This window comes from Saimiri boliviensis, chromosome 1 (genome assembly GCF_048565385.1).
Source record: "Saimiri boliviensis isolate mSaiBol1 chromosome 1, mSaiBol1.pri, whole genome shotgun sequence".
NCBI classification, from domain to species: Eukaryota; Metazoa; Chordata; class Mammalia; order Primates; family Cebidae; genus Saimiri; species Saimiri boliviensis.
This window is the reverse complement of record NC_133449.1, coordinates 27310549-27325279: the sequence shown is the minus strand read 5'-3', so window position 1 is coordinate 27325279 and position 14731 is coordinate 27310549. Positions and strand designations below refer to the sequence as shown.

General features: G+C 41.6%; 1 protein-coding gene across 1 annotated transcript; it reads left to right on the top strand.

The window, feature by feature from the left end:
• Window positions 1-458: 458 nt before the first annotated feature.
• Window positions 459-1106, top strand: LOC101028037 (frataxin, mitochondrial). The gene has a single exon (XM_003941542.4). The coding sequence runs from the start codon at window positions 459-461 to the stop codon at window positions 1098-1100; it is 642 nt and encodes a 213-aa protein (XP_003941591.2). The 3' UTR covers window positions 1101-1106.
• Window positions 1107-14731: the final 13625 nt, after the last annotated feature.

Here is a 14731-nt window from a genome sequence, read left to right as displayed (position 1 = left end):
TTGCAGTGCAGTGGCATAATCACAGCTCAGTGTAACCTCAAACTCTTGGGCTCAAGCAATCATCCTGTCTCAGGCTCCTGAGTCGCTAGGAGTACAGGTGCATACTACCACATCCAGCATTTTTGTTTGTTTGTTTTTGGAGAGATAGGATCTTAGTATGTTTCCCAAGCTGGTTTCAAACTGCTGGCCTCAAGTAATCCCTCTGTCTTGGCTTCTTGAAGTGCTGGGATTACAGGCATGAACCATAGCACACGGCTCTTAGACTTTAATACTTAGTGAAACTACCCTTCAAAATATAAGGCAGAATAGAGAAATTTTCAGTCAAAGAAAAGCAAACTATTCATAGTATACCTAATCGGTCTGCCTAGAACTTTCAAAACAATGTTGAATAGAAATAGTGAAAACAGGATTTTTCCCAAGAATGCAAAGGTTTTTCAACATAAGAAAATAAACCGAGCATGTGGACTCTCGGCCGCCGCGCAGCCGCCGGCTTCCTACTCTGGCCGTCGTCCCCCAGCCCGGCCCAGGCCCAGACCGTCACCCGGGCCCCGCGGCTTGGGGAGTTGGCCCAGCTCTGCGCCCGCCGCGGCCTGCCCACCGGAATCGCAGAGGCCTGCGCGTCCCGCCACGCCAGTTTGAATCTTCGTGGCCTCAACCAGATTCAGAATGTCAAAAAGCAGAGTGTCTATTTGATGAATTTGAGGAAAACGGGAACTTTGGGTCACCCAGGCTCTCTAGATGAGACCACCTATGAAAGACTAGCAGAGGAAACGCTGGACTCCTTAGTAGAGTTTTTTGAAGACCTTGCAGACAAGCCATACACATTTGAAGACTATGATGTTTCCTTTGGGAGTGGTGTCTTAACTGTTAAACTGGGTGGAGATCTAGGAACTTACGTGATCAACAAGCAGACGCCAAACAAGCAAATCTGGCTATCTTCTCCATCCAGTAGACCCAAGCGTTATGACTGGACTGGGAAAAACTGGGTATACTCCCACGACGGCGTGTCCCTCCATGAGCTGCTGGCCACAGAGCTCACTAAAGCCTTAAAAACCAAACTGGACTTGTCTTCATTGGCCTATTCCGGAAAAGATGCTTGATGCCCAGCCCAGTTTTAAGGACATTAAACGCTGTCAGGCTAAGACCCCAGCTTGCAGCCGAGGTCTGTTTTTCTGGTTTTTTTTTTTTTTTTTTTTTTTTTTTTTCATTCGTGTTTTTCAGGACAGTTGGACTATGTGTCACAGCTCTGTGGAAAGAATGTGGTGCCTCTTACTTTGCCCCCAAATTCTGATTTTTAATTTCTACTGAAGATTTTTTTGAATTGTCTGATTTTTTCCCTCACATGACATCCCTTATCTTTTATAATGTCTTATGACTCTACCTAAATATTTTTAAGGTTGTTAACCTTTAGAAAAGCAAAATAAGAAGAAGGAAAAATTCCAGGAGAAGAAATGAGTTGTCTTAACTCTTCATTTTTTGAAGGATTTACTGCAAGAAGTACATGAAAAGCAGCTGGTCAACCTGCTCACTGTTCTGTCTCAAAATGAGATACATATATAGTCTGCAAACGTTCCCTGGCTTCTTTCAAAGTGTAAGCCTTTCTGAGCTCTTGAGTATTGAAATATCGAAAGCAACTCACATGAGAAGCCCATTTCTTACTTGTACTTTGTGACTGCCAGGGTGTGTCCTGCACTGGGTTGTCCAGGGAGACCTAGTGCTGTTTCTTCCACATATTCACATATCTGTGTGTGTGTGTGTGTGTGTGTGTGTATACATACATATATATTTTTTCTTTTTTTACTTTAAGGGTTAGTATGGCATGAGCTGCTACAAGAATGCAAAAAATCTTCCAAAGACAAGAAAGGAGGGAAAAAAGCCATTTTCATGAGCTGAGTGATACAGCATAATAAACAAAATCGTGGAGCTGAGGAGGTGCCTTGTAAACGTGAAGGGGCATATAAAGGAAAGAGATAGTCATGTTGATAAAAAGAGCCCTGTTCCTAGACATGGTGCAGCCACAGAGTAGTAGCCCCTTTGTGGGCAAGTTTCCCAAACTCCCTGGACCTCTGCTTCCCCATCTGTTAAATGAGAGGATATAGCATGGTTGATTCCCAGCCTTCAGTGGTCCTGGAAGCAGCCTAACAGGCTAGCTCTCATTCCCACTGGGTAGATGAGGGGATGACAAAGAACAGTTTTTAAGCTATATGGGTAACTTTGTTATTGGTGTTGCCCTATCAGGATTTCAGTTGAATTCATGTTAAAGTAATAGCCATTCTTTATTGTACCCTTACTGGGTTAAGCCCATTATACCATATTACCTCATTTTAATTTTTGCTGACCTGCACTTTATATGTGAAACAACAAGGCTCCAGGACATCAAAACTCAGGCAAAGTTATGCTCATATTATATTATTTTCTTACTTAAAGAAGGATTTATCAGTGGCTGGTTATTTTGGCTCACACCTATAATCCCATCACTTTGGGAGGCCAAGGTGGGTGGATCACCTGAGGTCAGGAGTTTGAGATCAGCCTGGCCAACATCGTGAAACCTTGTCTCTACTAAAAATACAAAAATTAGCTGGGCTTAGTGGCACATGCCTATAATCCCAGCTACTCAGGAGGCTGAGGCAGGAGAATGAACCCGGGAGGCAGAGGTTGCAGTGAGCCAAGATCTCACCACTATACTTCGGCCTGAGCAACAGAGCGAGACTCATCTCAAAAAAAAAAAGGAAGGATTTATTAGTGACAAGTTTATGTTAATATGTAGCAGAGGCTTTTCAATGGGTGAATAAAAACACATTCCATTACAGTAAAATAAAAAAAGTCAAGCTGGGAGCAGTGGTATACCTATAGTCCCAGCTACTCAGGAGGCTGAGACAGGAGGATTGCTTCAAGCCAGGAATTGGAGATCAGCCTGTGCAACATAGCAAGATCCTATATCTTTTCTAAAAAAGAAAAACTCTTAATAAGTAAAAGATTTAAAATAAGTAAAATGTTTTCTTTCTTCTGAAATGAAATTTTTTTTTTTCCTTTTTTTTTCCTTTTTTTTAGAGACAGGGTTTTACCACGTTGGTCAGGATGGTCTCAATCTCTTGACCTTGTGATCCGCCCGCCTCAGCCTCCCAAAGTGCTGGTATTTACAGGCGTGAGCCACCGCGCCCGGCCTTAAAATTATTTTTTGAGTCTGATGGAAATGTTTAAGTGCAGTAGGCCAGTGACAGTGAGAAAATAAATAAAATCGTGTGTGTGTGTGTGTGTGTGTGTGTGTGTGTGTATTTGCATCTTGCTTCTGAGGAAAGAGACACAGCATCTAGGATCCCCTTCCCCTTGGCTTCCACACTGCATTTCAATAGAAGAAAAGGCTGGCCTACTGGAGCCTCCTTAATCACCTTCCTACAGATAGCAGGCATAGTATGGGGGAATCTCTCTAGAAGGCATCCTTTTTACTTAAGATCAAATCCCGACCCCATACCTACTCCATGGACCAAGACTCTTTCACATGTAATTTCTAAAACTATAAACCCAAGACCCTTTCTTGTGTAATGTCTAGAGTTGTAAGCCTATATAAAGGCAGAGCTTCTCTTTGTTAGATGAGCTTGGCTGTTAGAGAACTATGTCACCTTGCTCCCATCCAAATAAATCACCTGTTCCTTCCTAAAAAAAAAAAAAAAGAAAAGAAAAGAAAAGAAACCACTCTAATATACCACATTAATAACATAAAGAAGAAAAAAACTCACAAGATCATATAAATCAATGTAGAAAAAAAGCATTTGACATAATCCAACAATGATTTATGATAAAAAACATAACCATAGAAATAGAAGGAGACTTCCTTAGCATGATAAAGGATGTTGCAATGGATCCATTGGGGGACAATGTTTATGTCCCCCCAAAAATTCCTTTGTCTAAATCCTCACCCTTAATGAAATGTATTAGTAGATGGGGCCTTTGGGAAGTGATTAGGTCATAAGGGGTTGCCCTCTTGAATGGAATTAGAGTCCTTACAAAAAATTCTCCAGAGGACTGAACACGGTGGCTCACACCTGTAATCCCAGAACTTTGGGAAGCTGAGGCGGGTGGATCACTTAAGGCCAGGAGTTTGAGACCAGCCTGGCCAACATGGCAAAACCCTGTCTCTACTAAAAATACAAAAATTAGCCAGGTGTGGTGGGACATGCCTGTAATCGCAGCTATTCAAGTGGCTAAGGCACGAGAATTGCTTGAACCTAGGAGGAAGAGGTTACAGTGAGCTGAGATCATGTCACTGCACTCCAGCCTGGGCAACAGAGAGACTCTGTCTCAAAAAAAAAAAAAAAAAAAAAAAAAATACTCCAGAGATAGCTCTCACTCTTTCCACCATGTAAAAACAGTGAGAAGTTGGCAGTCTGCAACCTAGAAGAAGTACCTCACCAGAATCTGACCATGCTGGCACCCCAACCTTGGACTTCCCAGCTTCGAGAGCTGTGAGAAAGAAGTTTCTGTTGTTTGTCAGCCACCCAGTTTCTGATATTTTATTATAGAAACCTGAATGGACTAAGATAGAAATTGGTACCAAGAGGTGAGGGTGCTGCAGCAACATACACCAAAAAATGCGTAATGAGTAGAGGGTGGAAGAGTTTTGAGATGCATGCTAGAAAAAGCCTACATTGCCAGAAATGAACTATTAAGGGTGATGCTGCTGAGAGCTCAGGAAGAAAAGAGGAGAGTTGTAGAGAAAGCTTTCATCTTTTTAGAGAATATCTAAGACAAGTAATCACAAACAGAATGTTGGTAGAAATATGCACAGTAAAGGCCATTCTGACAAAGTCTCAGGGAAAATAAGGAACTTATTATTGGAAACAGAAATGGTGATCCTTGTAAAATAGTGAAGAACTTAGCTGAATTCTGTTCATGTTTCAGTGTTCTATGGAAAGTAGAACTTGTGAGTCATAAAATTGGATATTTAGCTAATGAGATTCCTAAGTAAAGTTTTGAAGAAGTGCCTTGGTTCTCATGTTATAGTAAAGTGTGAGAAGAGAGAATTGACTTGAAGATGGAATTATTGAGCAAAAAAGAATTAGAATTTAAGGACTTGAAAAATTCTCAGCCTATTCGTATTGCAAAAAAAAAAAAAAAAAAAAAAAAATGGAGAGTGTATTCAAAGAGAACACTAAAGGGGTGGCCAAGTGACCCTTCAATAAGGGGATCAGTATATGTGTGAAACATGGATTAATCAGTCAATCAGTCACCACAGCAGGAAAACTGCCAGGTTGAACTGAAGAAGCAGGAGATGGGAGGGAATGAGGGAAAGCTGTTGGTCTTCTGGAATTTTACAATTCAGGACCATAGAGCTCTTCAGCCACAAACATACACTACTCTTGAAGACAAGGGAAGAGTAACCTGGAAGGCAATTCCGAGATCATCAGGGCTGACACCTCAGTTTCGAAAAGGGGGACCATTGCCTCACTTTCAACAGGTTAGACAACCTCTACCCAAAGCTGTGTGGACCTGGCAAAGCCCTGGGGGTGGAACTCCTGCCCACTAGAGACACTAGAGCAGGTCCTTCACCCCAGTGGGTCTAGAAGTCAGGACCACTGCCCCAGTGAAGTCTCATCTGTTTAAAATTGTACAGAAGTTCTAACCAGAGCAATTAGGCAAGAAAAAGAAAAGCCATCCAATCAGAAAGGAACAAGTAAAACTGTGTTCATGGAAGACGTATCTTACATGCAGAATATCTGAAAGAAACCTATTAGAGCTAATAAAAGCAACTCCATTTTTAGCATCCAAAAGAATAAAATACTCAGGAATAAATTTAATCAAGATGGTGCAAGATTGTACACTGAAAGGTACAAAGCATTATTGAAAAACTAAAGAAGACCTAAATAAATGGAAAGACATCCTTTGTTCATGGATTGGAATATTTAATATTATTAAAATGGCAATATTCCCCAAAGCAATCTACAGAGTCAGAATAATCCCTATCACAATCTCAATAGCCTTTTTGACAGAAATGAAAAAGTTGGTCATAAAATTCATATGGAATTATAAGGGTCCCTGAATAGTCAAGATAATCTTGAAAAAGAACAAAGTTGGAGGACTCATCCTTCCTGATTTTAAAACTTACAAAGCTGTAGTAATCAAAACAGTGTGGTACTGGCCTAAGGATAAACATATAGATCTATGAAATCAAATTGAATCTAGAAATAAATGCTTATATCTACAAATCAATTGATTTTCTATAAGGGTAACAAGACCATGCAATAGGAAAATAACAGTCTCTTCAAATGGTGCTTGGACAACTAGAGAGCCACATGCAAAAGAATGAAGTTGGACTCTTAATTCACACCATCTACAAAAGTTAATTCAAAATGATGCAAAGATCTAAATGTAAGAGCTGTAAAATTATAAAACTCTCAGAAGAAAACATAGGATTGTGATGGTTAATTTCATGTCAACTTGGCTGAGCTATGTGCCCAGTTGTTTGTTCAAAAGCTAGTCTAGGTGTTGTTGTGAAAGTAGTTTTCAGATGTGCTTAATCTTTAGAATTAGTACACCTTAAAGCAGATTAACGTCCATTATGTGGGTGGGCATCATCCAATCAGTTGAAGGCCCTAAGAGCAGTTACTGAGGTTTCCTGAAGAGGAAGGAATTCTGCCTCAAGACTGCAATGGGAAATCCTTGCCTGAGTTTCGAGCTTGGCCTACACTGATTTTGGATTAAAGACTGCAACACCAACTCAGTTATCTGAGTTTCTGGCATGTCCTAAGGATTTCTGATTTGTTAAGCCCTGACAATTTTGTAAGTCTATTTCTTTTTTTCTTTTTTTCTTTTTTTTTTTTAAGACGGAGTTTCACTCTTGTTATCCAGGCTGCTGGAGTGCAATGGTGTGATCTCGGCTCACCGCAACCTCTGCCTCCTGGGTTCAAGCAATTCTCCTGCCTCAGCCTCCCGATTAGCTGGGACTACAGGTGTGCACCACCATGCCCAGCTAATTTTTGTATTTTTAGTAGAGACGGGGTTTCACCATGTTGACCAGAATGGTCTTGATCTCTTGACCGCGTGATCCACCCGCCTCGGCCTCCCAAGTAAGTTTATTTCTTTTTTTTTTTTTTTATTGCATTTTAGGTTTGGGGGTACATGTGAAGAACATGCAAGATTGTTACATAGGTACACACATGGCAGTGTGCTTTGCTGCCTTCCGTCCTCTCACCTGTATCTGTCATTTCTCCCCATGCTATCTCTTCCCACCTCCCCACCCCCCGTCCCTCCCCCATTTTCCCCCAACGGACCCCAGTGTGTAGTGCTCCCCTCCCTGTGTCCATGTGTTCTCATTGTTCAACACCCGCCTATGAGTGAGAATATGTGGTGTTTGATTTTCTGCTCTTGTGTCAGTTTGCTGAGAATGATGGTTTCCAGGTTCATCCATGTCCCTACAAAGGACGTGAACTCATCGTTTTTGATGGCTGCGTAATATTCCATGGTGTATATGTACCACGTTTTCCCTATCCAGTCTATCATCGTTGGGCATTTGGGTTGGTTCCAGGTCTTTGCTATTGTAAACAGTGCTGCAATGAACATTTGTGTGCACGTGTCCTTATAGTAGAATGATTTATAATCCTTTGGATATATACCCAGTAATGGGATTGCTGGGTCAAATGGGATTTCTATTTTTAGGTCCTTGAGGAATCGCCACACTGTCTTCCACAATGGTTGAATTAATTTACATTCCCACCAACAGTGTAAAAGTGTTCCTATTTCTCCACATCCTCTCCAGCATCTGTTGTTTCCCGATTTTTTAATGCTCGCCATTCTAACTGGTGTGAGATGGTATCTCAATGTGGTTTTGATTTGCATTTCTCTAATGACCAGTGATGATGAGCATTTTTTCATATGTTTGTTGGCCTCCTGTATGTCTTCTTTTGTAAAGTATCTGTTCATAACAGCATGGTACTGGTACCAAAACAGAGATATAGACCAATGGAACAGAACAGAGGCCTCAGAGGAAATACAACATACCCACAACCATCTGATCTTCGACAAACCTGACAAAAACAAGCAATGGGGAAAGGATTCCCTGTTTAATAAATGGTGTTGGGAAAACTGGCTAGCCATGTGCAGAAAGCAGAAACAGGAACCCTTCCTGACACCTTACACCGAAATTAACTCCAGATGGATTAAAGACTTAAACATCAGACCTAACACCATAAAAACCCTAGAAGAAAATCTAGGCAAAACCATTCAGGACATAGGCATAGGCAAGGACTTCATGACCAAAACGCCAAAAGCAATGGCAACAAAAGCCAAAATAGACAAATGGGACCTAATCAAACTCCACAGCTTCTGTACGGCAAAAGAAACAGTCAGTAGAGTGAATCGGCAACCAACAGAATGGGAAAAAATTTTTGCAGTCTACTCATCTGACAAGGGGCTGATATCCAGAATTTACAAAGAACTAAAACAGATCTACAAGAAAAAAACAAGCCCATTCAAAAATGGGCAAAGGATATGAACAGTAAGTCTATTTCTTAATATATATCTCTCTCTTTCTCTCATATATGTGTGTTTGTTATAATAAAGAATAATCTGGTTTTGTCCCAGGTTCCTGGCATAAAACATCAAAAACCTTTAGAATTTTGTGTTAGGGGTGTCTCTTATTCCAGTGAGGTGAAAAGAGGAATTACTTCTCCTTCTATGTTAGGAGGCAGGAATGACCTTGATTCTAAAATCTCATAAGGACAATATTAGAAAAATTATAAGCCAAGCTCTTTCATGGACATAGATACAAAAGTCCTAAAAAAAATATCAGCAAAGTGAATCCAGTAATATACGAAAAGCATCCGCCTGGCGCAGTGGCTCAGGCCTGTAATCCCAGCACTCTGGGAGACCAAGGCAGGTGGATCACTTGAGGTCAGGAGTTCAAGACCAACCTATCCAACATGGTGAAACCCCGTCTCTATTAATAATATAAAAAATTAGCTGAGTGTGGTGGCAGGCACCTGTAGTCCCAGCTACTAGGAAGGCTGAGTCAGGAGAATCCCTTGAACCTAGGAGGCGAGGTTGGAGTGAGCCAAGATTGTACCAGTGCACTCCAGCATGGGTGACAGAGTGAGACTTCATCTCAAAAAAAAAAAAAAAGGAAAAGAAAAGAAAAGAAAAGCATCATGAACATCATCATGAACATGTTATATTTATTCCAAGAATTCATAGTTGTTTTATTTTCAAAACTCAGTGTCATTCAGCACACTGATAGAATAAACAAGAAAACCATATAACCATCTATCTCACCTAGAGACATGAAAATCACTTGATAAAATTTATCACCTGGCCAGGCACAGTGGCTCACACTTGTAATCTCAGCACTTTGGGATGTCAAGGAGGGCAGATCGCCTGAGGTCAGGAGTTTGAGGCCAGCCTAGCCAAAATGGTGAAACCTCATCTCTACTGAAAATACAAAAATTGGTCAGGTGTGGTGATGCTTACCTGAAATCCCAGATACTCAGGAGGATGAGGCACAAGAATCGCTTGAACTCAGGAGGTGGAGGTTGCAGTGAGCCAAGATCGCACCACTGCACTCCAGTCCCGACAACAGCGTGAGATTCTTTCTCAAAAAAAAAAAATAAATAAATAACACCCATTCGTACTAAAACTATTTGCAGACTGGAAATAAAAGGGAACTTCCTTAGTTTGATAGAGTATTTGCAAAAACCATATAGCAAACATTACACATAAACGGTAAATTCTTGAAAACTTTCCTCTACACACAAAAAAAATAAGAATCCCCACTATACCATCTCCACTGAACATTGTACAGGAAGTCCTAATCAGTGCAATAAAACAAGAAAAAAGGTATAAGAACCAGAAAGAAAGAAATAAAATTATTTGAAGACAATATAATTGTGTAGAATATTCAAAAACACCTACAGATAGATAATTAGAATTGGTAAGCAAATTTAGCAAAGTCTCTAGGTAGAAAGTCAATATAGAAAAATCTATTGTGTTTTCAAGTATCAGGATCATTTAGAAAATGACACGTAGGCTGAGTATGGTGGCTCATGCCTGTAATCCTAGCACTTTGGGAGGCCAAGGTGGGAGGACTGCTTGAGGCCAGAAATTCAAGACCAGTCAGGACAATATAGTGAGACTCCAACTCTACAAAACAAATTTATTTATTTTTTATTTTTTGAGATGGAGTCTTGCTTCATTGCCCAGGATGGAGTGCAGTGGAGCAATCTCAGCTCACTGCAACCTCTGTCTCCCAGGTTCAAGTGATTCTCCTGGCTCAGCCTCCCAAGTAGCTGGGATTACAGGCACATACCACCATGCCTGGCTAATTTTTTTGTATTTTTAGTAGAGATAGGGTTTCACCATGTTGGCCAGGCTTGTCTCAAACTCCTGATCTCATGTGATCCACCCACCTCGGCCTCCCAAAGTGCCAGGATTACAGTTGTGAGGCACTGCACCTGACCCCATTTCTTCAACACATAATTAGATAAAAGAAAGGAATGAAAATGGACAATTTACAGATTAGAAGACAGTTAAGAGATACACAAATCCATTTCAATCTGTGATCTTTAATCAAACAGACTGTAAATAATAATTTATATCACTTAGGAGACAATTATATATATATATATATATATTTTTTTTTTTTTGAAACAAGATCTGGCTCCATCACCCAAGCTGGTGTGCTAGGGAGCAGTCTTGACTGCAACCTTTTCCCTCCAGGCTTAAGTGATCCTCCCACCTCAGTCTCCTGAGTAGCTGGGACCACAGGCACACACCACCATACCTAGCTAATTTTTTTTTTTTTTTTTTTTGAGACGGAGTTTCGCTCTTGTTACCCAGGCTGGAGTGCAATGGCGCGATCTCGGCTCACCGCAACCTCCGCCTCCTGGGTTCAGGCAATTCTCCTGCCTGAGCCTCCTGAGTAGCTGGAATTACAGGCACGTGCCACCACTCCCGGCTAATTTTTGTATTTTTAAGTAGAGATGGGTTTCACCATGTTGGTCAGGATAGTCTCCTTACCTCATGATCTGCCTGCTTTGGCCTCAAAGTGCTGGGATTACAGGCGTGAGCCACTGTGCTTGGCCAGGAATGTTTCATTAAATATCTCAATTGTTAGGTTTTGGTGCTCCTTACATTTTGTGTTCAAGATAAGTACCTCACTCATTCTTACCCTAGTTCCTGCCCTACTGGAAGAATTAGATATCTACATAGGGAGGAGGGGAGTGTTGACCCCTACCCCACACCGTACACAAAAATAATTTGAGATGGATCATAGATCTAAATGTGAAACAGAAAAAAAATAAGGCTTCTAGAAGAAATATAGACGGTATCTTCATGGCCTAGTGGTAAGCAAAGATTTCTTGCACTGGGGGTGGGGGTGGGGGTAAGGAGGAGAACACTAATCTTAACAACAGAACTTCATAAATTGGATTTCATTAAAATTTAGAACTTTTGGTCATTAAGACACCAATGTAAATGAAAAAGTGAGTCACAGAGTGGTAGAATTTATTTTAAATACCTGTATCTGGCAAAGGACTCATGTCCATAGTATTTAAAGAATTCCTACAAATCATTTAAGTAAAAGAAACACTGATAACTCAATTATTTAAAATGTGCAAAAGATGAACAGGCGGTTCACAAAAGAGAATTTCTAAATGGCCCATAAACATGAGAAGTTGCACACTATTGTTAGTCATTAGGAAATGCACATTAAAACCACAGTGCAATACCACGCAGACTCACCAGAGTGACTAAAATGAAAAAGATGGGCCGGGCACAGTGGCTCACATCTGTAATCTTAGCATTTTTGAGGAGGCCGAGGTGGGGTGGATCACCTGAGGTCAAGAGTTCAAGACCAGTGTGGCTAACACAGTGGAACCCCATTTCTACTAAAAATACAAAACTTAGCTGGGCATGGTGGTGAGCCCCTGTAATCCCAGCTACTTGGTAGGCTGAGCTAGGAGACTCGCTTGAATCTGGGAGATGGAAGCTGATGTGAGCCAAGATTGCACCACTGCGCTCCAGCCCGGATGACAGAGCAAGACTTTGTCTCAGAAAAAAAAAAATTGTCAACAACATGTGTGAATCTCAAACACATTATGTTTAGCAAAAGAAGTCAGACACACAAGAACATATACTGTATGATTCTATTTTTTGCAAGGTTCAAGAACAGGCAGAACTAGCAGCCAACGAACATATGAAAAAAAGCTCATCATCACTGGTCATTAGAGAAATGCAAATCAAAACCACAATGAGATACCATTTCATGCCAGTTAGAATGGTGATCATTAAAAAGTCAGGAAACAGCCGGACATGGTGGCTCGCGCCTGTAATCCCAGCACTTTGGGAGGCCGAGGCGGGTGGATCACGAGGTCAAGAGATCAAAACCATCCTGGTCAACATGGTGAAACCCCATCTCTACCAAAAATACAAAAATTAGCTGGGCATGGTGGCACGTGCCTGTAATCCCAGCTACTCAGGAGGCTGAGGCAGGAGAATTGCCTGAACCCAGGAGGCAGAGGTTGCGGTGAGCCGAGATTGCGCCATTGCACTCCAGCCTGGGTAACAAGAGCGAAACTCCATCTCAAAAACAAACAAACAAACAAAAAACAAAATAAAAAGTCAGGAAAACAACAGATGCTGGAGAGGGTGTGGAGAAACAGGAAAGCTTTTACACAGTTGGTGGGAGTGTAAATTAGTTCAACCATTGTGGAAGACAGTGTGGTGATTCCTCAAGCATCAAGAACCAGAAATGCCATTTGCAATATACTAGGCACTGGAAATGCCTTGATGAATGTAGTCCTCATAGAAAATGATGATAATGTTTATGATTGACTCTTGGCATCAAGAAAAATAGACTCAGTCCCTTCTCCCTCCTTTGCAAGGAAGTCTTCCATCACCTTCCACATGCAAACGTTCACCCCAAGACCGCCTCCACACTCACAGCCCTGACAGCAGATACTTTCACCTCTTCCACTTACTGCTGTATCAATAGTGCACAGAGGAGTGCAAATGGGGGTAGGGGTGGGAGATAAATATTTGGGGAATTAATTTATGTTCTCTTTTTTCTTTTTGAGATGAAGTTTCTCTTTTGTCGCCCAGGCTGGAGTATGGAGGCGTGATCTCGGCTCACTGCAAACTCCGCCTGCCAGATTCAAGTGATTCTCATGCCTCAGCCTCCCCAGTAGCTGGGACTGCAGGTGCACGCCACCACGCCTGGCTAATTTAGTATTTTTAGTAAAGACAGCGTTTCGCCATGTTGGCCAGGCTGGTCTTGAACTCCTGACCTCAAGTGATCCACCCGCCTCTACCTCCCAAAGTGCTGGGATTAGCGTGAGCCCCCCTACCTGGCTATGTTCTCTTTTTCACCGTATGGATCTTATTCTTTTATTTCCTCCCTTCTTCCCACTAAACCATTAAAATGGCCTAGCTATGCCAGAGAACTATAATAAAAGCTTGCTGGAGGTATTTAAAGCCTCACTTTCAAAAGTGTGGTCCAGGTCCAAGGGCAGCAGCATCACCTGGGAGCTTGTTAGAACTGCAGAAACTCAATCCCTACCTCAGACTTCCTACATCAGAATCTGCTTTTTAACAAGACCCCCCAGGTGATACATATGCATATTAAAGTTTGAGAAGCATTGCTCTAAAGCACAGATCTAAGTACATTTTTACCTGGCTTTAAAATCTTTGATGTCTTTCAAATCACAGAGTTGTATTTATATAAAGTATTCAGCCTGGCATTCAAAACTCTACAATGTGACCTCTGTCAACTTTTCAACCTTTTCTCTGAGTCCCTACAGTTCTATACTCCATCCAGATTGCTGACATCTCTCCTCAAATACATCCAATACTCTTCCCTTTCCCATGCCTTTTTTCCAATGTATGCCCCTTTTTTTAAAAGGCTTCCACCGCCCTCTATTCACCCCAACCACCTTCCAAATCCCACTCTTCCTCTGAAGTACACTCAAACCTGAGCTCTCCCAGATGGCATTTTATAGAGCCCCTAGTTCAAATGCTGTCTACCTCCCATATCTTTAGCAACATTTATACATCTATTAACTCTTAACACATTCTCTTTCCTTGAAGTTATGTGTCTGTCTCCCCCACTTCACCTGGAGCTCCTAGAAAATGGGGATAGCCTTTTATTCTTCCTCAATGTCTACTAGACTGCCATATATAATAGGTGCTCAAGGTCTGTTGAAATGAATTGAAGGAAAAATGACTTATAGTGACCTATAGGAAGACATCCACGGGCACTGTCTCTGCTTCCCTCTCCCCACATCAAGTTCCTCCCCTGACCCAAAGTATAGGAGTTTCTATAGCCTCAGGAGCAGGGACCAGTGAGTTTCAAGGGAGGGCTACATCACAAACCTCTGAGTTTATCTTGGCTGGCACCTGCTTCCAGCTCTGATTCCCAGAAAACAGCATCCAAAGCCCCAAAATAAAAAAAACAAATAATAATAAAAGGCTGATACATGATGGCAGAGGGATGTCCATCCCCCAAATTGGTGCCATTTTTCAACCAGACGCTCTTCTCAGCGGAAGAGTTTTCTGCCTCCAGGCTGTGACTTCATGTGACATCACAATGGGCTTTCCAAGGGAAATCTGACAGCAGTCAGTGTGCATGCTGCTTAGATCTCTTCTCTGAGCCACACCCAAAGTAGCATCTGCTGCCCCTTCCTGCAGCTGTCCATAGGCTCTGCTCTGACAGCCAAACTCGGGGAAGAACTCCTTTATGACTCTTCTA